Source organism: Acipenser ruthenus, unplaced genomic scaffold, assembly GCF_902713425.1.
Source record: "Acipenser ruthenus unplaced genomic scaffold, fAciRut3.2 maternal haplotype, whole genome shotgun sequence".
Taxonomy (NCBI): Eukaryota; Metazoa; Chordata; class Actinopteri; order Acipenseriformes; family Acipenseridae; genus Acipenser; species Acipenser ruthenus.
The window spans coordinates 106,216-131,024 of record NW_026708083.1 but is presented as its reverse complement, the minus strand read 5'-3'; the positions used below and the strand labels follow the sequence as shown (position 1 = coordinate 131,024).

The 24,809-nt window shown below is 44.1% G+C and overlaps 2 protein-coding genes across 5 annotated transcripts in view; both read right to left on the bottom strand.

The window, feature by feature from the left end:
* Positions 1-2,281: 2,281 nt before the first annotated feature.
* On the bottom strand, positions 2,282-24,088 carry LOC117971163 (zinc finger protein 16-like). The gene is made up of 7 exons (XM_059019736.1): positions 22,495-24,088; positions 20,403-20,498; positions 18,746-19,256; positions 17,146-18,350; positions 15,454-15,609; positions 5,640-6,150; positions 2,282-5,244 (listed from the first exon to the last, which is right to left on the bottom strand). Exons 1-7 carry the CDS (start codon positions 22,516-22,518, stop codon positions 4,178-4,180), a joined length of 3,570 nt encoding a protein of 1,189 aa, XP_058875719.1. The 5' UTR covers positions 22,519-24,088; the 3' UTR covers positions 2,282-4,177.
* LOC131728753 (zinc finger protein 391-like) overlaps positions 10,279-24,809 on the bottom strand; it is a 26,337-nt gene continuing 11,806 nt past the window's right edge. Inside the window, exons 1-3 of one of the 4 annotated variants that reach the window (XM_059019753.1) lie at positions 15,454-15,536; positions 14,395-14,905; positions 10,279-13,998 (exon numbers count right to left, since the gene is read on the bottom strand). In XM_059019753.1, the coding sequence (XP_058875736.1) occupies positions 13,130-13,998; positions 14,395-14,875 (1,350 nt within the window). In that variant the 5' untranslated portion in view covers positions 14,876-14,905; positions 15,454-15,536 and the 3' untranslated portion in view covers positions 10,279-13,129. The other 3 variants (XM_059019755.1, XM_059019756.1, XM_059019754.1) reach the window with 3 other exon arrangements.

The following is a 24,809-nucleotide window of genomic DNA, read 5'->3' as shown; positions in this document are numbered from 1 at the left end:
AAAGAGCGCAAAGAAGAGCGAGCAGAATTATCCCTGGTTTAAAAGGCATGTCGTATGCAGACAGGCTAAAAGAATTGAATCTATTCAGTCTTGAACAAAGAAGACTACGCGGTGATCTGATTCAAGCATTCAAAATCCTAAAAGGTATAGACAATGTCGACCCAGGGGACTTCTTTGACCTGAAAAAGAAACAAGGACCAGGGGGTCACAAGTGGAGATTAGATACAGGGGCATTCAGAACAGAAAATAGGAGGCACTTTTTTTACACAGAGAATTGTGAGGGTCTGGAACCAACTCCCCAGTAATGTTGTTGAAGCTGACACCCTGGGATCCTTCAAGAAGCTGCTTGATGAGATTCTGGGATCAATAAGATACTAACAACCAAACGAGCAAGATGGGCTGAATGGGGCCTCCTCTCGTTTGTAAACTTTCTTATTCTCTTATGTACTTGTTTGAACAATCCCAGCGGCGGCCTGTCTGTATGTTTGCATTTGGAGTTCAATGCTTGTTCTCGACCGTGCTGGACACACGACACTTTTTTTGTAAGTGTTTATAATGCGTGCCAAGCAGATCCTCTTCCTGTGTGTGTCTAGTATATTTTTTGTTTGTTTGTTTTTTTAACAATTTTTACTTTTTCGATCAGCTGATCGACTCGAGTGTCTTTGTCAGCGTAGCTTCACTCAAACTGCACACGTGTTTGAATCGGTTTCGCAAACATGCTGCCTGATATCCGGTCACATGGACTTTATTTTTAATGTGTTTGTGTAGATTCCTGCATGTTCCCACACGAGCGAAATAACCACGTCACTCGAGAACGTACCGCACGCGGGTTTACATCACAAGCACATCATGTAGAGAAGAAAGCAGGTTTACAACCTCAATTAAACAATTCAGAACATATCTCCTTAAATGAGATCCGTAAAAAAAACATAATAATAATAATAATAGTCATCATCATAATCACTCAGTAGTGTGTCACAATATCATTTGAAACAGATTTACCTCCCTGGTCTGTATTCCCCCCCAGGGGCAAATCACAGCCACATTACCCCCTCCCTTGTATAGGCTTTAGCCAGGCTTAGAAACATCTGCTAACCCTGATGCACCCAGTCCTGGGGTTCAGAGCTCCCCTCAATGAAGTCTAATATTATTATTAATATTATTATTATTATTAATATTGAAATGATCAGGAGCCAGGAGTTTGAGCAGGGTTACAAACTCACACTAGCCCTGCTGCTGCTGCTGCTGCACCCAGTCCTGGGGTTCAGAGCTCCCCTCAATGAAGTCTAATATTATTATTAATATTGAAATGATCAGGAGCCAGGAGTTTGAGCAGGGTTACAAACTCACACTAGCCCTGCTGCTGCTGCTGCTGCTGCACCCAGTCCTGGGGTTCAGAGCTCCCCTCAATGAAGTCTATTATTATTGCATGTCCTGAATATGTGATTAAATTCCTTCTCCTAAAACTATTTCTTCTGACAACACACACAAAACTAATACAAATCTATTTATTTAATAACATACTTAAAATAAATCTGCTTTTTAAATTTTTATTTATTTATTTTTTTGATACAGAAAAGGTTAGGAGATATCAGCTGATCAGCAGCTTGTACTCACATTAATTTGCATTAATAATACTGCAGAAAGAAAGAAAAGAAAAAAAGGAGCCCCTGGCTGCCCTCGGAGCGTTATTGAAATGGACTTGATGCTGTTTTCCAGATATCAAAATGGAGAATCAGTTTTGTAGTCCTCCACCTGCGTCCCAATCTACGACCTTCCCTTTTCATCTGGCTGTAATCTAAAATAATCCAAAAGATTTCAAAACACCACACACTGAACAAGATTCATTATCAACATGTATATTAAAATCACTCCCCCCCCCCCCCCCCTCAAAAAAACAAAAACAAAACAAAGACACAAACCCACCCTACTGTGCTTAGCAGAGAGTACTGACAGGAAATCAGCAAACTATTTTTCACAGTCAGTAGAGAACAACAGGAAGAAGTAATTTGATATTTAACATTAATATCTTGTTACCGTTTGATATTGTGAGTACCGCGACAGATAGTAGCGAATCTACACCCCACTCCCGCCCCACAGAGCGCGTCTTCTGCGATAAAAAGCAGAATGTGGAGAAGCCTCTATCAGTGAAATCTTTCAGACAAATTCACCTGCTTCTCCCCCTTCTTTTGGAACTACAATACCCATCAACCACCGGGAGGGAACTACAATACCCATCAACCATCGGGAGGGAACTACAATACCCATCAACCACCGGGAGGGAACTACAATACCCATCAACCATCGGGAGGGAACTACAATACCCATCAACCATCGGGAGGGAACTACAATACCTCAGTGAATGAAAGTGTGCTTTCCCTCTGTCATGTGGCTCCCTAGCGTGAGTTTCTGGAGCGTGTTCCTGCAGAATGATACACTCAATACAAGAGTTTAATACAAATACTTTACAACACTGAGAGAACAGCAAGCAACGCAGACCGGGATTGCAATGCAGATTGCTTGCAAATCCTGCTGATACAGAGCGGCGCAGCATTCCAGTCTTTCTTCAGCATGGTTTAGGATCCTGCTTTATATTAATCAAATCGTGCAATCAGCACACAGCAGGTTTAATTGCAGTCTCATTAGGACTCGGATCACGCACATTTCCTCAGAACACAGCTTTTTAACAAGGTCCCGGTCTGAGCGTAATAATCTCACACAGCACTGCGTATGAAACCACAGACTCACCCGTATTCACACATCTCGTTTCAGTTCGTTGAAGGGTAAGCAGATCCGTCATCTTGTATAAAGTACTCGGTTCCCTTGTTAATATATTGGCCTGGTTTTGGCGCTATCTTATAATTGATAGCAGGAGGAATTCTATGCAGAAACGGCTCAGAGAAAATTGGCAGCAGTGGATAAATCAAACTAAACTCCCCCCTCTGTAAAACTCTGAACAGGATAGAAAAATAAAGCTGCCCTTTGTTTATGAATACACACAGTGTGCTGAGTGACGGGGGTGGGAGCAGCAGATATGAATGCAGTACTGGCAGTAAGCCGTGCCGTACACTCCTCAGAAAATGAATGCTTTTTGCTGGTCCCTTCACATAAACTAAATCTGTTCAAACCACACACTAATCAGCATTAATGCTGAACAGAAATACCAAATAAACACAGGACTCAAAATCGAGTTTCACTAACAACACAGTAGCATTTCCTCAGGACTGAAAAAAAAAAAAAAAAAGGTTTTGTGTCAAAGCATCTTTAGCACCGGTATTTATTTATCTATATTAAAAAGTAAATAAATCCTCTGAAAAATATATAGATCCCCCCACCACCACACCACACACTCAGAGAGAGAGAGAAACACACACTTACATTCTCACACACTGAGACACACTCTCACACACACACAGAGACACACACACACTTACATTCTCACACACAGAGACACAGACACACACACACACACTTACATTCTCACACACTGAGACACACTCTCACACACAGACACACACACTTACATTCTCACACACTGAGACACACTCTCACACACAGACACACACACTTACATTCTCACACACTGAGACACACTCTCACACACAGAGACACACACTTACATTCTCACACAGAGACACACTCTCACACACAGAGACACACACACTTACAGTCTCACACACTGAGACACACTCTCACACACAGAGACACACACACTTACAGTCTCACACACACACACACACACACACACTTACAGTCCGGGGTCAGGATACTCGTTCTCATCAATTCATTTATTTTCAAGTCTATGCAGTTTAAATGCTAAACCCTGAAACTCATTCCCCACACTGAGTTATCGATGTCTCCTGACTCGTCCATCAGATGAGGTGCAGAATAGTTTCCTTTCTGCATATTCCCGCTCCCAGGCACTGACTGCATTGACAGCCAGAGTTAAACTGACAGCAGAGAAGCCTTTCTCGTGTCCGCGTCTCCGCCCACTTTCTGACACAATCACAGTGCAAGAGAGCTGAAGAGCATTTTGACCATTTAAAATGCATGCTCTTAAGAGTGATGCACAGAACAGTAATTGCACAGGGATTCATAATGCAAGGTTAACGGTTTTTTTCCCTCATGAGTGAAAAGTCAGCTGGTGTTTTTGAAGGCCTTGTTTAAAACAGAAACTCTAACCACAGTCAGAGCAGCGATACAGTTTCTGTCCTGTGCGAGTTCGCTGGTGGGTTTTCAGGTCTCCTGACTGACTGAACCTCTTCCCACAGTCAGAGCAGCGATACGGTTTCTTTCCTGTGTGAGTTCGCTGGTGTGAAACAAGGTTGTCTACCCTACTGAAACTCTTCCCACAGTCAGAGCACCGATGCAGTTTCTCTCCTGTATGAGTTCGCTGGTGTGAAACAAGGCTGCAGGACTGACTGAAACACTTCCCACAGTCAGAGCAGCGATACGGTTTCGCTCCTGTGTGAGTTCGCTGGTGTGCTTCAAGGTTGCCTGACTGAATGAAACTCTTCCCACAGTCAGAGCAGCGATACGGTTTCTCTCCTGTGTGAGTTCGCTGGTGTGTAACAAGGTTGTCTGACCGACTGAACCTCTTCCCACAGTCAGAGCAGCGATACGGTTTCTCTCCTGTGTGAGTTCGCTGGTGTAAAACAAGCTGGTCTACCCTACTGAAACTCTTCCCACAGTCAGAGCAGCGATGCGGTTTCTCTCCTGTGTGAGTTCGCTGGTGTGAAAAAAGGTGTCCTAACTGAGTGAAACTCTTCCCACAGTCAGAGCAGCGATAAGGTTTCTCTCCTGTATGAATTCGCTGGTGTGAAACAAGGCTGTCTGACCGACTGAAACGCTTCCCACAGTCAGAGCAGCGATACGGTTTCTCTCCTGTGTGAGTTCGCTGGTGTGAAACAAGGTAGCCTACCCTACTGAAACTCTTCCCACAGTGAGAGCAGCGATGCGGTTTCTCTCCTGTGTGAGTTCGCTGGTGTAAAACAAGGTGGTCTACCCTACTGAAACTCTTCCCACAGTCAGAGCAGCGATACGGTTTCTCTCCTGTGTGAGTTCGCTGGTGTGTTTCAAGGTTGCCTGACTGACTGAAACTCTTCCCACAGTCAGAGCAGCGATACGGTTTCTTTCCTGTGCGAGTTCTCTGGTGTGTTTTAAAAGTTCTTAACTGGGTGAAACCTTTCCCACAGTCAGGATATTCTCCAGCGCCCGCCCTCGCTTTAGCTGCTGGACTGAAACCTGGAAAATATGAACAGTAAAGAAAGTAAGAGGGACTGCTTGTAGGCTTCGGGCATGTGGCTGGGTGGTGGAGTGGACTCAAGCATGTGAATTTCAGCTGTGAGGCTTGCACTGGGTTACACCAGCTTAAAAACACAAAGTTAAACTGAAAGCCTTTACTTTATGTGTAAAAGCAGAGTCAGTAAAGACTGATGCTGGTGAAACCGAGTCCTGGGATCAAAATCTGCCTTCAAAGTTCTCCTGTAATGTTTCAGGTCTATTTCCTCCAACACATGTTGCAATTACAAACAAACCGATAGTAACGTAACCTACATGCTCCCTCCCTCCCTCTCAAGCACACTGTGGATATCACGCAATCTAGAATGACAATGTCACAGCTACTGGGAGTCACTCACCTGCTAGACTGCATTCTGAATGGGAGCGCCCGTCTTCCTTTCCACCTCCTTGCATGCTGTTGGGAGAGCCTTCCTCTCCAGTGCCTTGCTCTCTCACGCAGATTCTCTCCAGCACCACGCTACACTCCCGCAGGCGTACAGGCTCCAGCTCAGGGATGTTTGGTTTGAAGTCCTCTGATTCTTCCTTCCCTGGTTCCATGTGCTCAAACTCTACTTCAGGAGGCTCCCGTTTAATAAGGACAGTTTCCAGCACCTCTTCTTGTTTCACAGGAAGGGGTTCTTCTGTCTGGGGGATCTCCAATTCATTGTGCTCAGCTTTAATCTCAGAGACCTCTGGCTGGCTGCTGTCACATTGCATCTCACAGAGCTCCTGTTTAATGGGGAGGGAAGCCAGCCCAAAGAACTCCACTCTAATGGGGACAAGTTCAAGTTCAGGGAACTCCTCTTTAATCTGGACAGACTCCATCTTCACACTGTCCATGGCAGCACACGGGATTCTGTTTAGCAGCTGCTGGAAAAGAAAAGCATTTATTTATTTAAATACAGTGCTACTAAAGGCGATTCTAGAGGGCGACGAAATCTGGCCTGAATAGCAAGAGTGGCTTTACTATTGAAGGGACATATCATTTCTTATAGTAAGTTTGCAATACCAGAGGATTTTATCTGTTGAGTAGGTTTACACAGTGTATCCATTCCATATATTATTCATTGTGGATTTCTTTTGTGCAACATGTTCTAACATTTACGTTTATAATACAATATGTAATAGCACAGATTGAATCTGTCTAACCTGTAGAGTCCGGTTTGAAGAATGAAGGATGAAAGTTGTCGAGTTGAAGTTGGCGTCTCTGGCTGGGAAGAGGCTTTCAAAGGGTGCAGCGTCGAGCTACAGCGTATCCACAAGACAAAATAAAAATAGAAAACAAAGCCGCTACACAGGTCTGTACAGGATCAAAACGAGTCAAGAAAACATTTCTGAAGCACTGGCAGTCTCCAATCTCATTTTTATCTCTCATATAAATAATAAATGTCTTTGCGCGCCTCTTTCTGCCGTCCTCTCTCCTCACGCACGGCGTGCGAGTGAGCTGCCGAAGCCCCGCCTCTCAGCTCGAGCTGCGCGGCTTCTCTGATCCAGGAGGCTCGCGCTGCCGCTCGAGCTCGCCTACAATTCAAATATAACGGCCGCTTTTCAGACCGAACGCGTTTTAAACGATAAAGTCTGACAATAAAACACATTCACAGTGAATATGTGTGCGTTTAAAAATCAAGATACACGACAGCCGACGATGTCTTAATAACATGTTTATGTAGAGATTAGTTTAGTTATTCATTAAGTTTTCAGACTGTATCGAGTTCTTTTTAAAACTAGGTGAAGATCTTTTTTTACAATACAGCCCTTCCGATCTGTTCTAGTTTTAGTTTAATGTCACCACAAGTTAATAAACTGTGTGGAGGGTGTTCCGATATCTCCGTGCGGTTTTGGGACAGCTGTGAATTCATATTGTTGAGTTTATTAGAGTCACAACAACAACACAGCCCACAGCCGCGTTACACACAAAACCAAACCCCGCGAAAACACGAAACCTTTAGACACAACAAAGACATACAATACAGACACAACAAAGACACGTTATCGGACCCCACAAATACAACGAGGCACACAAATACAAGACGACTGGACAACATTCACAAGCACTGGGGTCACGACTCGATCACGCTCCCCGGCACCCTGCGGTGGAATTCTCTGCATACAGCGCTGCAGGCACCGGTCCCGTGCTGAGGGAACGATTCAGACAGAGACAAGCTGGAGCAAGTTTACACTTTATTAGTTTGCAAAGTGGAGCATTGAACAGAGTAACACAGACTCTGCAAGCAATCGCTAAGAAGGCTCAGAATACACCAAGTCAAACAGTTCCTTATATAATCAGTTTTTGCACAGAGTTCATGACTTGTGGTAATTCTTATCTTCCTTAGTCAGCTCGAACCAACCTTGTGGTATTCTTGATACTGTTGCCTACCGACTTTTCTGATTGGTTGATTTTTTAGTTGCTAGGGAGAGTGTCTATCAGGTCCTACAAAAGTTGATTCCCCTAATACAAGAATAACAATCCATATTTCGTAATATTAGCTAAGTGACTGGGGAGAAAAGAGGAATTGTCGCTGTCTCAAAATATTCTCTATATCTTTATCATTTGAGACAGTGTCCTATTCTCATCTCGCTGACTCATGCACTTCTCTGAAAACAGGGCTACTGACCCTTGGCCACATTCCAGTGTGTTAGTTCAACATTGTAAATCTAATACACTGTTAACATCAAACTACATATAATATCATTATTCAGGTTATACAAATCACAGAAATCATCAAAACGCATTAAATTAAAACTCTTCGTACGATTAATCTAAATTACTACGATTAGTCCGAGTTATTCTAACACAACCCAACACCTGCGCTCAGGTGAGACAAAACACAACACGCAGCACACATCGCTACAATATATTGATTACCTTACGTCTATATCGACTTCAGGTCGTTTTTTGTCGCATGCCTGCGCTAGTACAAACCGGCTATACCAGCGGAAACGCCAATTCATTGGTTATATTTAATAAGGGACGGTGCTGAAAAGCCTCTGGTGTGACTGTAAGTATCGCTATAGCGAGAGCATCAGATACCTGTGCTGGTACAGAAAGCATTGACCGAGCTGAAAACACCGCGGCTCACAGGAATACAGCAGCAGGAAGAGGCTTTTCTGTCTCAGCTCTGAGCTGAAAGGAAATTGCATCGGTCTTGTTGATGCGGCCATGCCGTGTTCATTTCACAAAGTCTGGGTCTGCCACACCCGAGCTTCACAAACAATCAAACTGAAATAAACATGCAACTTACTTTTTTTAACGTCACCTGGTGCATGTAAGTATTTTTCTTTTTCTACTTCTGGCTTTTGATGTTGATGTTGTTCTCTGAAAAAAAAAAAACACCACGTGTCTTTAAAAACCGTACTTCCCTGTTTATTACGTCACTGCATCCCTTCTTATCACCTGACCCGGTCACATGACACGTTTGCATTCCGCAGCGGCGTGCGCATGGAGTCGGTCTCCTTGCTTTAAAGCTGCTACAGACTGCAGGGGGCGCTCTTTCTCTGTCTTTTGAGCCCCCATTTGATCTGTACGAGTCGTGCCTTTATTTCAGTTCTGGTCACCTCGTTACAAAAAAGAATATTGCTGCTCTAGAAAGAGCGCAAAGAAGAGCAACCAGAATTATCCCGGGTTTAAAAGGCATGTCGTATGCAGACAGGCTAAAAGAATTGAATCTATTCAGTCTTGAACAAAGAAGACTACGCGGTGATCTGATTCAAGCATTCAAAATCCTAAAAGGTATTGACAATGTCGACCCAGGGGACGACTTTGACCTGAAAAAAGAAACAAGGACCAGGGGGTCACAAGTGGAGATTAGATAAAGGGGCATTCAGAACAGAAAATAGGAGGCACTTTTTTACACAGAGAATTGTGAGGCTCTGGAACCAACTCCCCAGTAATGTTGTTGAAGCTGACACCCTGGGATCCTTCAAGAAGCTGCTGATGAGATTCTGGGATCAATAAGCTACTAACAACCAAACCAGCAAGATGGGCTGAATGGGGCCTCCTCTCGTTTGTAAACTTTCTTATTCTCTTATGTTCTTGTTTGAACAATCCCAGCGGCGGCCTGTCTGTATGTTTGCATTTGGGGTTCAATGCTTGTTCTCGACCGTGCTGGACACACGACACTTTTTTTGTAAGTGTTTATAATGCGTGCCAAGCAGATCCTCTTCCTGTGTGTGTCTAGTATATTTTTTGTTTGTTTTCTTTTACAATTTTTACTTTTTCGATCAGCTGATCGACTCGAGTGTCTTTGTCAGTGTAGCTTCACTCAAACTGCACACGTGTTTGAATCGGTTTCGCAAACATGTTTTTAAAAACCGACAGAAACGATCCTCGAGCTGGCTGATATCCGGTCACATGGGCTTTATTTTTAATGTGTTTGTGTAGATTCCTGCATGTTCCCACACGAGCGAAATAACCACGTCACTCGGGTTTACATCACAAGTACATCATGTAGAGAAGAAAGCAGGTTTAAAACCTCAATTAAACAATTCAGAACATATATCCTTAAATGAGATCCGTAAAAAAAAAACATAATCATAATAATAATAATCATCATCATAATCATCATCATAATCACTCAGTAGTGTGTCACAATATCATTTGAAACAGATTTACCTCCCTGGTCTGTATCCCCCCCCCAGGAGCAAATCACAGCCAAATTACCCCCTCCCTTATAGGCTTTAGCCAGGCTTAGAAACATTTACTAACCCTGCTGCACCCAGTCCTGGGGTTCAGAGCTCCCCTCAATCAAGTCTAGTATTATTATTAATATTGAAATGATCAGGAGCCAGGAGTTTGAGCAGGGTTACAAACTTACACTAGCCCTGCTGCTGCTGCTGCTGCACCCAGTCCTGGGGGTTCAGAGCTCCCCTCAATGAAGTGTAGTATTATTGCATGTCCTGAATACGGGATTAAATTCCTTCTCCTAAAACTATTTATTCTGACAACACACACAAAACTAATACAAATCTATTTATTTAATAACATACTTAAAATAAATCTGCTTTTTAAATTTTTATTTATTTATTTTTTTGATACAGAAAAGGTTAGGAGATATCAGCTGATCAGCAGCTTGTACTCACATTAATTTGCATTAATAATACTGCAGAAAGAAAGAAAAGAAAAAAAGGAGCCCCTGGCTGCCCTCGGAGCGTTATTGAAATGGACTTGATGCTGTTTTCCAGATATCAAAATGGAGAATCAGTTTTGTAGTCCTCCACCTGCGTCCCAATCTACGACCTTCCCTTTTCATCTGACTGTAATCTAAAATAATCTAAAAGACTTCAAAACACCACACACTGAACAAGATTCATTATCAACATGTATATTAAAATCACCCCCCCTCCCCCCCCCCCCCAAAAAAAAAAAAAAAAAAACACAAACCCACCCTACTGTGCTTAGCAGAGAGTACTGACAGGAAATAAGCAAACTATTTTTCACAGTCAGTAGAGAATAATAGGAATAAGTAATTTGATATTTAACATTAATATCTTGTTACCGTTTGATATTGTGAGGACCGCGACAGATAGTAGCGAATCTACACCCCACTCCCGCCCCACAGAGCGCGTCTTCTGCGGTAAAAAGCAGAATGTGGAGAAGCCTCTATCAGTGAAATCTTTCAGACAAATTCACCTGCTTCTCCCCCTTCTTTTGGAACTACAATACCCATCAACCATCGGGAGGGAACTACAATACCTCAGTGAATGAAAGTGTGCTTTCCCTCTGTCATGTGGCTCCCTAGTGTGAGTTTCTGGAGCGTGTTCCTGCCGAATGATACACTTAATACAAGAGTTTAATACCAATACTTTACATCACTGAGAGAACAGCAAGCAACGCAGAACGGGATTGCAATGCAGATTGCTTGCAAATCCTGCTGGTACAGAGCGGCGCAGCATTCCAGTCTTTCTTCAGCATGGTTTAGGATCCTGCTTTATATTAATCAAATCGTGCAATCAGCACACAGCAGGTTTAATTGCAGTCTCATTAGGACTCGGATCACGCACATTTCCTCAGAACACAGCTTTTTAACAAGGTCCCGGTCTGAGCGTAATAATCTCACACAGCACTGCGTATGAAACCACAGACTCACCCGTATTCACACATCTCGTTTCAGTTCGTTGAAGGGTAAGCAGATCCGTCATCTTGTATAAAGTACTCGGTTCCCTTGTTAATATATTGGCCTGGTTTTGGCGCTATCTTATAATTGATAGCAGGAGGAATTCTATGCAGAAACGGCTCAGAGAAAATTGGCAGCAGTGGATAAATCAAACTAAACTCCCCCCTCTGTAAAACTCTGAACAGGATAGAAAAATAAAGCTGCCCTTTGTTTATGAATACACACAGTGTGCTGAGTGACGGGTGTGGGAGCAGCAGATATGAATGCAGTACTGGCAGTAAGCCGTGCCGTACACTCCTCAGAAAATGAATGCTTTTTGCTGGTCCCTTCACATAAACTAAATATGTTCAAACCACACACTAATCAGCATTAATGCTGAACAGAAATACCAAATAAACACAGGACTCAAAATCGAGTTTCACTAACAACACAGTAGCATTTCCTCAGGACTGAAAAAAAAAAAAAAAAAGGTTTTGTGTCAAAGCATCTTTAGCACCGGTATTTATTTATCTATATTAAAAAGTAAATAAATCCTCTGAAAAATATATAGATCCCCCCCCCACCACACCACACACTCAGAGAGAGAGAGAGAGAGAGAGAGAGAGACACACTTACACTCTCACACACAGAGACACACACACACTTACACTCTCACACACAGAGACACACACACACTTACACTCTCACACACAGAGACACACACTCTCACACACTGAGACACTCACACACACACACACACACACACACTTACACTCTCACACACAGAGACACACACTCTCACACACTGAGACACACACACACTTACAGTCTCACACACAGAGACACACACACACACACACACACACACACACACACTTACAGTCTCACACACAGAGACACACACACACACACACACACTTACAGTCTCACACACTTACTCTCACACACTGAGACACACACACACACTTACTTCCATTACCACACTGCATTTTATATTACTTTGTGCTCTGTAATGAAAGCTTAATCCATTAATAGTCATAGTTAAGCTACATTTTCATTTGGAATTTGTCACCGAGTGTAAAATACTACAAAAGAGCAAGAAAGAGCCAGAGATGAAACCGGTCTGCCTTTCTGTACCCAAGCTCCGTACACGTGCTTGCAACACTGCTATTACTCAGGGCAGGTTACAAGAGCAGCACAAATACAAGCATGGACAATGCACATTGCAAAGCGACACGCCACGCAGTATTCAGCCATCCCTGTCATAATGCAGTCATGGGGACACTATCAGTTTTCATTAGATTTAGAATCGTGATGAATTTACAAGACAAACCCTCCAGGCGGTTGTCCAGTAAGGACGGTGCAGTCTTGTCTCTGGGATGCTACATACCGGGGTCAGGATACTCGTTCTCATCAATTCATTTATTTTCAAGTCTATGCAGTTTAAATGCTAAACCCTGAAACTCATTCCCCACACTGAGTTATCAATTTCTCCTGACTCGTCCATCAGATGAGGTGCAGAATAGTTTCCTTTCTGCATATTCCCGCTCCCAGGCACTGACTGCATTAACAGCCCGAGTTAAACTGACAGCAAAGAAGCCTTTCTCGTGTCCGCGTCAACGCCCACTTTCTGACACAATCACAGTGCAAGAGAGTTGAAGCGCATTTTTACCATTTAAAATGCATGCTCTTAAGAGTGATGCACAGAACAGTAATTGCACAGGGATTCATAATGCAAGGTTAACGGTTTTTTTCCCTCATGAGTGAAAAGTCCGCTGGTGTTTTTGAAGGCCTTGTTTAAAACAGAAACTCTTCCCACAGTCAGAGCAGCGATACAGTTTCTTTCCTGTGTGAGTTCGCTGGTGTGAAACAAGGTGGTCTACCCTACTGAAACTCTTCCCACAGTCAGAGCAGCGATACGGTTTCTCTCCTGTGTGAGTTCGCTGGTGTGAAACAAGGCTGCAGGACTGACTGAACCTCTTCCCACAGTCAGAGCAGCGATACGGTTTCTCTCCTGTGTGAGTTCGCTGGTGTGAAATAAGGTGTCCTAACTGAGTGAAACTCTTCCCACAGTCAGAGCAGCGATACGGTTTCTCTCCTGTGTGAGTTCGCTGGTGTGAAACAAGGCTGTCTGACCGACTGAAACTCTTCCCACAGTCAGAGCAGCGATACGGTTTCTTTCCTGTGTGAGTTCGCTGGTGTGAAACAAGGTAGCCTACCCTACTGAAACTCTTCCCACAGTGAGAGCAGCGATGCGGTTTCTCTCCTGTGTGAGTTCGCTGGTGTAAAAGAAGGTGGTCTACCCTACTGAAACTCTTCCCACAGTCAGAGCAGCGATACGGTTTCTCTCCTGTGTGAGTTCGCTGGTGTGTTTCAAGGTTACCTGACTGACTGAACCTCTTCCCACAGTCAGAGCAGCGATACGGTTTCTCTCCTGTGTGAGTTCGCTGGTGTGTTTCAAGGTGTCCTGACTGATTGAACCTCTTCCCACAGTCAGAGCAGCGATACGGTTTCTTTCCTGTGCGAGTTCTCTGGTGTGTTTTAAAAGTTCTTAACTGGGTGAAACCTTTCCCACAGTCAGCATATTCTCCATCACCCGCCCTCGCTTTAGCTGCTGGACTGAAACCTGGAAAATAGGAACAGTAAAGAAAGTAAGAGGGACTGCTTGTAGGCTTCGGGCATGTGGCTGGGTGGTGGAGTGGACTCAAGCATGTGAATTTCAGCTGTGAGGCTTGCACTGGGTTACACCAGCTTAAAAACACAAAGTTAAACTGAAAGCCTTTACTTTGTGTGTAAAAGCAGAGTCAGTAAAGACTGATGCTGGTGAAACCGAGTCCTGGGATCAAAATCTGCCTTCAAAGTTCTCCTGTAATGTTTCAGGTCTATTTCCTCTAACACACATTGCAATTACAAACAAAACCGATAGTAACGTAACCTACATGCTCCCTCCCTCCCTCTCAAGCACACTGTGGATATCACGCAATCTAGAATGACAATGTCACAGCTACTGGGAGTCACTCACCTGCTAGACTGCATTCTGAATGGGAGCGCCCGTCTTCCTTTCCACCTCCTTGCGTGCTGTTGGGAGAGCCTTCCTCTCCAGCGCCTTGCTCTCTCACGCAGATTCTCTCCAGCACCACGCTACACTCCCGCAGGCGTACAGGCTCCAGCTCAGGGATGTTTGGTTTGAAGTCCTCCGATTCTTCCTTCACTGGTTCCATGTGCTCAAACTCTACTTCAGGGGGCTCCTGTTTAATACGGACAGTTTCCAGCACCTCTTCTTGTTTAACAGGAAGGGGTTCTTCTGTCTGGGGGATCCCCAATTCATTCTGCTCAGCTTTAATCTCAGAGACCTCCATCAGACAGCAGTCACATTGCCTCTCACAGAGTTCCTGTTTAATGGGGAGGGAAGCCAGCCCAGAGAACTCCACTCTAATGGGGACAAGTTCAAGTTCAGGGAACTCCTCTTTAATCTGGACAGACTCCATCTTCACACTGTCCATGGCAGCACACGGGATCCTGTTTAGCAGCTGCTGGAAATGAAAAGCATGTATTTATTTAAAAACAGTGTTATTCCTGCGCACGCAGGCAGGGCTGTTGTTGGGTTACGGCTGCCATGGTTCCTGAGAAGCTGACTGACAGCTGCAGCCTGTGAAAGGAGACTGAATAAAGGAGAGCGAATAGAGATTTGAACAAAGAGCACGCGTGTCGGTCTCTCTTGTTTTCTGTCTGCCTGTGAAACGCTACAATATGTATCAATTTACGCGTCTCTCGTTTGTCGGCGTGCACACTATATATGATATATCGGGAGTTTGCCTGCAGCTCAAAAAATATCTCGACCTCATATATATATTGGCAATAATGTTATTAAACATAAAAACATCGTTACCTTATTTCCGATCGCTTTCCCCGACGCCTTGTTGTTTAATTGTTACATTTTAAATTGAATCGGTCTTGTTGGAGCCGCCATGCCGCGTCCATTCAGCAAATAAAGGGCCCGCCACACCCGTGCGTCGCAAACAGCTAAACTAATAATAATAATAATAATAATAATAATAATAATAATAATAATACTACTTACATTTGTTTTACGTCCCCGCCTGGTCTGCAATCTCGTTTCAGTAAATAAACGCACAGCGCTCTGCCCGGCTCGGTGTTTCTCTTGGGCGGTTTCAGATGCTGTGTGTTTCAGATGCAGCGGCTCCGCGTTTGCAGATGGATTTTGTGGGCGAGGCTCCTAAACCGTGTCTCAGCTGCTCCGTGCAGCGCACAAAACTAACTGTGCAGCTGGACTCCACCGCGATGGATGTTAGACTGCAAGATTGCTCGCAGCCTCCTCTCATATATATGGGGATGGGGGGGGGGGGCTTCTTCTCTAAACAATCCCAGCGGCGGCCTGTCTGTATGTTTGCATTTGGAGTTAAATGCTTGTTCTCGACCGTGCTGGACACACGACACTTTTTTTTGTAAGTGTTTATAATGCGTGCCAAGCAGATCCTCTTCCTGTGTGTGTGTGTGTGTGGTTTACTTTGACAGTGTAGCTTCACTCAGACTGCACACGTGTTTGAATCGGTTTCTCAAACATGTTTTTAAAAACCGACAGAAACGATCCTCGAGCTGCCTGATATCCGGACACATCGATTTTTTCTTTTTTTAAATGCATTTTGTGTAGATTATTGCATGTTCGCGCACTGATAATCATAATAATAATAATCATCACTCAGTAGTGTGTCACAATATCATTTGAAACAGATTTACCTCCCTGGTCTGTATTCCCCCCCAGGGGCAAATCACAGCCAAATTACCCCCTCCCTTGTATAGGCTTTAGCCAGGCTTAGAAGCATCTGCTAACCCTGATGCACCCAGTCCTGGGGTTCAGAGCTCCCCTCAATGAAGTCTAATATTATTATTATTATTATTATTATTAATATTGAAATGATCAGGAGCCAGGAGTTTGAGCAGGGTTACAAACTCACACTAGCCCTGCTGCTGCTGCTGCTGCACCCAGTCCTGGGGTTCAGAGCTCCCCTCAATGAAGTCTAGTATTATTAATATTATTATTATTATTATTATTATTATTGAAAAGAGCAGAGCCTGTACAATGGTAACACCGCAGCTGTCAAACCAGTCCTCGTCTGCTAGGGGGCGCTGCAGCTGCCAGACGCACAAGCTGTACAGTTTTAACAGGCACTGCAAGGCTTGTGCTGGTGTTTTATTTATTTATTTTTTTAAAAAAGAAGGTGGCTTCTGGTTTTTAAACTAAGTGTCAGTGATTTACTAAGACTTGATTTGATTAATTCCTTGGAAGTTGGTGGGAAATTGTTAATTAGGAGGATGATGATGATGATGATGATGATTTAGCGTCTGTGGAATTGCATTTGAATTCCTGCTTGCTGGAAAAGAAATTGTACTGTTTAAAAAAAATAAATAATAAAAAACCGTTTTTGTAATAAAAGGCATCAACGTGCTGATTTCTGATTGGTGGAATTCGGGCGTATTCTGCAGCGAAATGTCACGTGTTTCAATGTGTCTGTTTTTTTTGTGAAGTGGGTAATCTGGGCTCGCTGCTGGAACAGATTATAATCCCCCCCACTGCACCTGCTTGAATTATCAGAACATCTTATTTTACCAGCTTCAAAAATGATAAGAAGCCACAAAGCAGCTGGGCCAGCATATGAAATCAGTCTCGTTGCTTCAAATCTGATGTAGACTTTGAGGGAAGGAGCAGTTCAAACCTGGACTGGAGGGAGCATCCTCTCTCTTAGGAGGTTTACGATTTCTTGTGAGTTTGCTGGTGTGAAACAAGGCTGTCTGACCGACTGAAACTCTTCCCACAGTCAGAGCAGCAATACGGTTTCTCTCCTGTGTGAGTTCGCTGGTGTTTTTTCATGTCTCCAGAGTGACTGAAACTCTTCCCACAGTCAGAGCAGCGATACGGTTTCTCTCCTGTGTGAGTTCGTTGGTGTAAAATAAGTTGTCCTGACCGACTGAACCTCTTCCCACAGTCAGAGCAGCGATACGGTTTCTCTCCTGTGTGAGTTCGCTGGTGTAAAACAAGATGTCCTGACTGATTGAACCTCTTCCCACACTCAGAGCAGCGATATGGTTTCTCTCCTGTGTGAATTCGCTGGTGTGTTTTCAGGGATACAGAGTGACTGAAACTCTTCCCACAGTCAGAGCAGCGATATGGTTTCTCTCCTGTATGAATTCGCTGGTGTCTCTTCAGGCTTCCTAAATTACTGAAACTCTTCCCACAGTCAGAGCAGCGATACGGTTTCTCTCCTGTGTGAGTTCGCTGGTGTGTATTCAGGTTTCCTAAAATTCGGAAACTCTTCCCACAGTCAGAGCAGCGATACGGTTTCTCTCCTGTGTGAGTTCGCTGGTGTAAAACATGGTGTATTGACTGACTGAACCTCTTCCCACAGTCAGAGCAGCGATACGGTTTCTCTCCTGTGTGAGTTCGCTGGTGTGAAACAAGTTGTCCTGACCGACTGAACCTCTTCCCACAGTCAGAGCAGCGATACGGTTTCTCTCCTGTGTGAATTCGCTGGTGTAAAACAAGGTGTCCTAACTGACTGAACCTCTTCCCACAGTCAGAGCAGCGATACGGTTTCTCTCCTGTATGAGTTCGCTGGTGTGTTTTCAGGTCTCCTGACTGACTGAACCTCTTCCCACAGTCAGAGCAGCGATACGGTTTCTCTCCTGTGTGAATTCTCTGGTGTGCTTTCAAGGTTCCTGAGTGACTAAAACTCTTCCCACAGTCAGAGCAGCGATACGGTTTCTCTCCTGTGTGAGTTCGCTGGTGTATTTTCAGGTCTCCTGACTGACTGAACCTCTTCCCACAGTCAGAGCAGCGATACGGTTTCTCTCCTGTGTGAATTCTCTGGTGTGCTTTAAAAGTTCTTAACTGGGTGAAGCCTTTCCCACAGTCAGGATATTCTCCAGCGCCCGCCCTCGCTTTAGCTGCTGGACTGAAACCTGGAAAATAGGAACAGGAAAGAAAGTAAGAGGGACTGCTTGTAGGCTTCAGGCATGTGGCTGGGTGGTGCAGTGGACTCAAGCATGCGAACTTCAGCTGTGAGGCTTGCACTGGGTTACACCAGCTTACAAACACAAAGTTAAACTGAAAGCCTGTACTTTATGTGTAAAAGCAGAGTCAGTAAAGACTGATGCTGGTGAAACCGAGCCCTGGGATCTAAATCTGCCTTCAAAGTTTTCCTGTAATGTTTCAGGTCTATTTCCTCCAACACACATTGCAATTACAAACAAACCGATAGTAACGTAACCTACATGCTCCCTCCCTCCCTCTCAACCACACTGTGGATATCACGCAATCTAGAATGACAATGTCACAGCTACTGGGAGTCACTCACCTGCTAGACTGCATTCTGAATGGGAGCGCCCGTCTTCCTTTCCACCTCCTTGCGTGCTGTTGGGAGAGCCTTCCTCTCCAGCGCCTTGCTCTCTCACGCAGATTCTCTCCAGCACCACGCTACACTCCCGCAGGCGTACAGGCTCCAGCTCAGGGATGTTTGGTTTGAAGTCCTCCGATTCTTCCTTCCCAGGTTCCATGTGCTCAAACTCTACTTCAGGGGGCTCCCGTTTAATAAGGACAGTTTCCAGCACCTCTTCTTGTTTCACAGGAAGGGGTTCTTCTGTCTGGGGGATCTCCAATTCATTGTGCTCTGCTTTAATCTCAGAGACCTCTGGCTGACTGCTGTCACATTGCAACTCACAGAATTCCTGTTTAATGGGGAGAGAAGCCAGCCCAGAGAACTCCACTCTAATGGGGACAGGTTCATGGTCAGGGAACTCCTCTTTAATCTGGACAGACTCCATCTTCACACTGTCCATGGCAGCACACAGGATCCTGTTTAGCAGCTGCTGGAAAAGAAAAGCATTTATTTATTTAAATACAGTGCTACTAAAGGCGATTCTAGAGGGCGACGTAATCTGGCCTGAATAGCAGGGGTGGCTTGTGGTGGAAGTTTCGTTTCCAGACCCTATAACAGAGACTCGGGCCTTACAGACAAAGTGGAGTGAAACAAAAGCTTTTATTAAGTCTGCAGACTGGAGTTTCAACAGAGCAACACAGGCTCTGCAAGCAATCGCAAAGAAGCTCTAATCTTCTATTTCTATCTTCTCCTTATAAAGGCAGTTGTTCTGAGCGTAGGCGACTTTTGTCACATATCAGCTAGTTAAACGCATGCAGGCATCCTGCTTCAACACCTGCAGGCAGCCAGACTAGACTTGTGGTTTATCTAGAGTTTTGTTTACCAACTACTTCTACTGGTTACTGATTTGCTGAGTCAGTTGCTATGGGAAGTTGGTTCTTTACAAACAGACTGATTGGTCTTTTGATGGCTGACGCGACATCAGCTGAATATGCAAGCTCCCACATGTCTCGTCTGCTGAAACCACAAACACATCTTTTTGTTTTATTTCTATATACAATTTTTAATACTTATAAAAGCAAAACACCTTTTACTTGATAACTCTTTTTTTTACTTATCGTATCGGCACCTCAGACATGAGAATAAACAGAAAGCAAAGAGTAGTTTTCCCACCACAGGCTTTACTATTGGAGGCTGTGTGGTCCAGTAGGAGGCTGTGTGGTCCAGTGGTTAAAGAAAAGGGCTTGTATCCAGGAGGTCCCCGGTTCAAATCCCACCTCAGCCACCGACTCACTGTGTGATCCTGAGCAAGTCACTTCACCTCCTTGTGCTCCGTCTTTCGGGTGAGACGTAGTTGTAAATGACTCTGCAGCTGCTGCATAGTTCACACACCCTAGTATCTGTAAGTCGCCTTGGATAAAGGCGTCTGCTAAATAAGCAAATAATAATAATAATATTGAAGGGACATATCATTTCTTATAGTAAGTTTGTAATACCAGAGGATTTTATCTGTTGAGTAGGTTTACACAGTGTATCCATTCCATATATTATTCATTGTGGATTTATTTTGTGCAACATGTTCTAACATTTACGTTTATAATATAATATGTAATAGCACAGATTATATCTGTCTAACCTGTAGAGTCCGGTTTGAAGAATGAAGGATGAAAGTTGTCGAGTTGAAGTTGGCGTCTCTGGCTGGGAAGAGGCTTTGAAAGGACGCAGCGTCGAGCTACAGCGTATCCACAAGACAAAATAAAAATAGAAAATAAAGCCGCTACGCAGGTCTGTACAGGATCAAAACGAGTCAAGAAAACATTTCTGAAGCACTGGCAGTCTCCAATCTCATTTTTCTCTCTCATATAAATAATAAATGTCTTTGCGCGCCTCTTTCTGTCGTCCTCTCTCCTCACGCACGGCGTGCGAGTGAGCTGCCGAAGCCCCGCCTCTCAGCTCGAGCTGCGCGGCTTCTCTGATCCAGGAGGCTCGCGCTGCCGCTCGAGCTCGCCTACAATTCAAATATAACGGCCGCTTTTCAGACCGAACGCGTTTTAAACGATAAAGTCTGACAATAAAACACATTCACAGTGAATATGTGTGCGTTTAAAAAGCAAGATACACGACAGCCGACGATGCCTTTATAACATGTTTATGTAGAGATTAGTTTGGTTATTCATTAAGTTTTCAGACTGTATCGAGTTCTTTTTAAAATTAGGTGAAGATCTTTTTACAATAAAGCCCTCTTCCGATCTGTTCTAGTTTTAGTTTAATGTCCCCACAAGTTAATAAACTGTGTGGAGGGTGTTCCGATATCTCCGTGCGGTTTTGGGACAGCTGTGAATTCATATTGTTGAGTTTAGAGTCACAACAACAACACAGCCCACAGCCGCGTTACACACAAAACCAAACCCCGCCAAAACACGAAACCTTTAGACACAACAAAGACATACAATACAGACACAACAAAGACACGTTATCGGACCCCACAAATACAACGAGGCACACAAATACAAGACGACTGGACAACATTCACAAGCACCGGGGTCACGACTCGATCACGCTCCCCGGCACCCTGCGGTGGAATTCTCTGCATACAGCGCTGCAGGCACCGGTCCCGTGCTGAGGGAACGATTCAGACAGAGACAAGTTGGAGCAAGTTTACATTTTATTATTTTGCAAACTGGAGCAAGCATTGAACAGAGTAACACAGACTCTGCAAGCAATCGCTAAGAAGGCTCAGAATACACCAAGTCAAACAGTTCCTTATATAATCAGTTCTTGCACAGAGTTCATGACTTGTGGTAATTCTTATCTTCCTTAGTCAGCTCGAACCAACCTTGTGGTATTCTTGATACTGTTGCCTACCGACTTTTCTGATTGGTTGATTTTTTAGTTGCTAGGGAGAGTGTCTATCAGGTCCTACAAAAGTTGATTCCCCTAATACAAGAATAACAATCCATATTTCGTAATATTAGCTAAGTGACTGGGGAGAAAAGAGGAATTGTCGCTGTCTCAAAATATTCTCTATATCTTTATCATTTGAGACAGTGTCCTATTCTCATCTCACTGACTCATGCACTTCTCTGAAAACAGGGCTACTGACCCTTGGCCACATTCCAGTGTGTTAGTTCAACATTGTAAATCTAATACACATAACATCAAACTACATATAATATCATTATTCAGGTTATACAAATCACAGAAATCATCAAAACGCATTAAATTAAAACTCTTCGTACGATTAATCTAAATTACTACGATTAGTCCGAGTTATTCTAACACAACCCCACACCTGCGCTCAGGTGAGACAAAACACAACACGCAGCACACATCGCTACAATATATTGATTACCTTACGTCTATATCGACTTCAGGTCGTTTTTTATCGCATGCCTGCGCTAGTACAAACCGGCTATACCAGCGGAAACGCCAATTCATTGCTTATATTTAATAAGGGACGGTGCTGAAAAGCCGATGGCGTGACTGTAAGTATCGCTATAGCGAGAGCATCAGATACCTGTGCTGGTACAGAAAGCATTGACCGAGCTGAAAACACCGCGGCTCACAGTAATACAGCAGCAGGAAGAGGCTTTTCTGTCTCAGCTCTGAGCTGAAAGGAAATTGCATCGGTCTTGTTGATGCGGCCATGCCGTGTTCATTTCACAAAGTCTGGGTCTGCCACACCCGAGCTTCACAAACAACCAAACTGAAATAAACATGCAACTTACTTTTTTTAACGTCACCTGGTGCATGTAAGTATTTTTCTTTTTCTACTTCTGGCTTTTGATGTTGATGTTGTTCTCTGAAAAAAAAAAACACCACATGTCTTTAAAAACCGTACTTCCCTGTTTATTACGTCACTGCATCCCTTCTTATCACCTGACCCGGTCACATGACACGTTTGCATTCCGCAGCGGCGTGCGCATGGAGTCGGTCTCCTTGCTATAAAGCTGCTACAGACTGCAGGGGGCGCTCTTTCTCTGTCTTTTGAGCCCCATTTGATCTGTAGGAGTCGTGCCTTTATTTCAGTTCTGGTCACCTCGTTACAAAAAGAATATTGCTGCTCTAGAAAGAGCGCAAAGAAGAGCAACCAGAATTATCCTGGGTTTAAAAGGCATGTCGTATGCAGACAGGCTAAAATAATTGAATCTATTCAGTCTTGAACAAAGAAGACTACGCGGTGATCTGATTCAAGCATTCAAAATCCTAAAAGGTATAGACAATGTCGACCCAGGGGACTTCTTTGACCAGAAAAAAGAAACAAGGACCAGGGGGTCACAAGTGGAGATTAGATAAAGGGGCATTCAGAACAGAAAATAGGAGGCACTTTTTTACACAGAGAATTGTGAGGCTCTGGAACCAACTCCCCAGTAATGTTGTTGAAGCTGACACCCTGGGGTCCTTCAAGAAGCTGCTTGATGAGTTTCTGGGATCAATAAGCTACTAACAACCAAACGAGCAAGATGGGCTGAATGGGGCCTCCTCTCGTTTGGAAACTTTCTTATGTTCTTATGTTCTTGTTTGAACAATCCCAGCGGCGGCCTGTCTGTATGTTTGCATTTGGGGTTCAATGCTTGTTCTGGACCGTGCTGGACACACGACACTTTTTTTGTAAGTGTTTATAATGCGTGCCAAGCAGATCTTCTTCCTGTGTGTGTGTGTGGTTTACTTGGTCAGTGTAGCTTCACTCAAACTGCACACGTGTTTGAATCGGTTTCGCAAACATGTTTTTAAAAACCGACAGAAACGATCCTCGAGCTGCCTGATATCCGGTCACATGGTCTTTATTTTTAATGTGTTTGTGTAGATTCCTGCATGTTCCCACACGAGCGAAATAACCACGTCACTCGAGAACGTACCGCACGCGGGTTTACATCACAAGTACATCATGTAGAGAGGAAAGCAGGTTTAAAACCTCAATTAAACAATTCAGAACATATCTCCTTAAATGAGATCCGTAAAAAAACATAATCATAATAATAATAATCATCATCATAATCATAATCATCATCATCATCACTCAGTAGTGTGTCACAATATCATTTGAAACAGATTTACCTCCCTGGTCTGTATTCCCCCCCAGGGGCAAATCACAGCCAAATTACCCCCTCCCTTGTATAGGCTTTAGCCAGGCTTAGAAGCATCTGCTAACCCTGATGCACCCAGTCCTGGGGTTCAGAGCTCCCCTCAATGAAGCCTAATATTATTAATATTGAAATGATCAGGAGCCAGGAGTTTGAGCAGGGTTACAAACTCACACTAGCCCTGCTGCTGCTGCTGCTGCACCCAGTCCTGGGGTTCAGAGCTCCCCTCAATGAAGTGTAATATTATTATTAATATTGAAATGATCAGGAGCCAGGAGTTTGAGCAGGGTTACAAACTCACACTAGCCCTGCTGCTGCTGCTGCTGCACCCACTCCTGGGGTTCAGAGCTCCCCTCAATGAAGTCTAATATTATTATTAATATTGAAATGATCAGGAGCCAGGAGTTTGAGCAGGGTTACAAACTCACACTAGCCCTGCTGCTGCTGCTGCTGCTGCACCCAGTCCTGGGGTTCAGAGCTCCCCTCAATGAAGTGTAATATTATTATTAATATTGAAATGATCAGGAGCCAGGAGTTTGAGCAGGTTTAGAAACTCACACTAGCCCTGCTGCTGCTGCTGCTGCACCCAGTCCTGGGGTTCAGAGCTCCCCTCAATGAAGTCTAGTATTATTATTAATATTGAAATGATCAGGAGCCAGGAGTTTGAGCAGGGTTAGAAACTCACACTAGCCCTGCTGCTGCTGCTGCACCCAGTCCTGGGGTTCAGAGCTCCCCTCAATGAAGTCTAGTATTATTATTAATATTGAAATGATCAGGAGCCAGGAGTTTGAGCAGGGTTACAAACTCACACTAGCCCTGCTGCTGCTGCTGCACCCAGTCCTGGGGTTCAGAGCTCCCCTCAATGAAGTCTAGTATTATTATTAATATTGAAATGATCAGGAGCCAGGAGTTTGAGCAGGGTTACAAACTCACACTAGCCCTGCTGCTGCTGCTGCACC

What these genes read in the sequence shown, in the direction of transcription:
- LOC117971163 (XM_059019736.1), bottom strand. Translation starts at nt 22,518, where the DNA reads ATGCACCAGGTGACGTTAAAAAAA. An exon ending in CTTCAAACCGGACTCTACAG is followed by an intron (nt 19,257 to 20,402) that starts GTTAGACAGATA and finishes TTTCTTTTCCAG; the next exon opens with CAGCTGCTAAACAGGATCCT. An exon ending in GGCGGGGACGTAAAACAAAT is followed by an intron (nt 6,151 to 15,453) that starts GTAAGTAGTATT and finishes TTTCTTTTCCAG; the next exon opens with CAGCTGCTAAACAGAATCCC.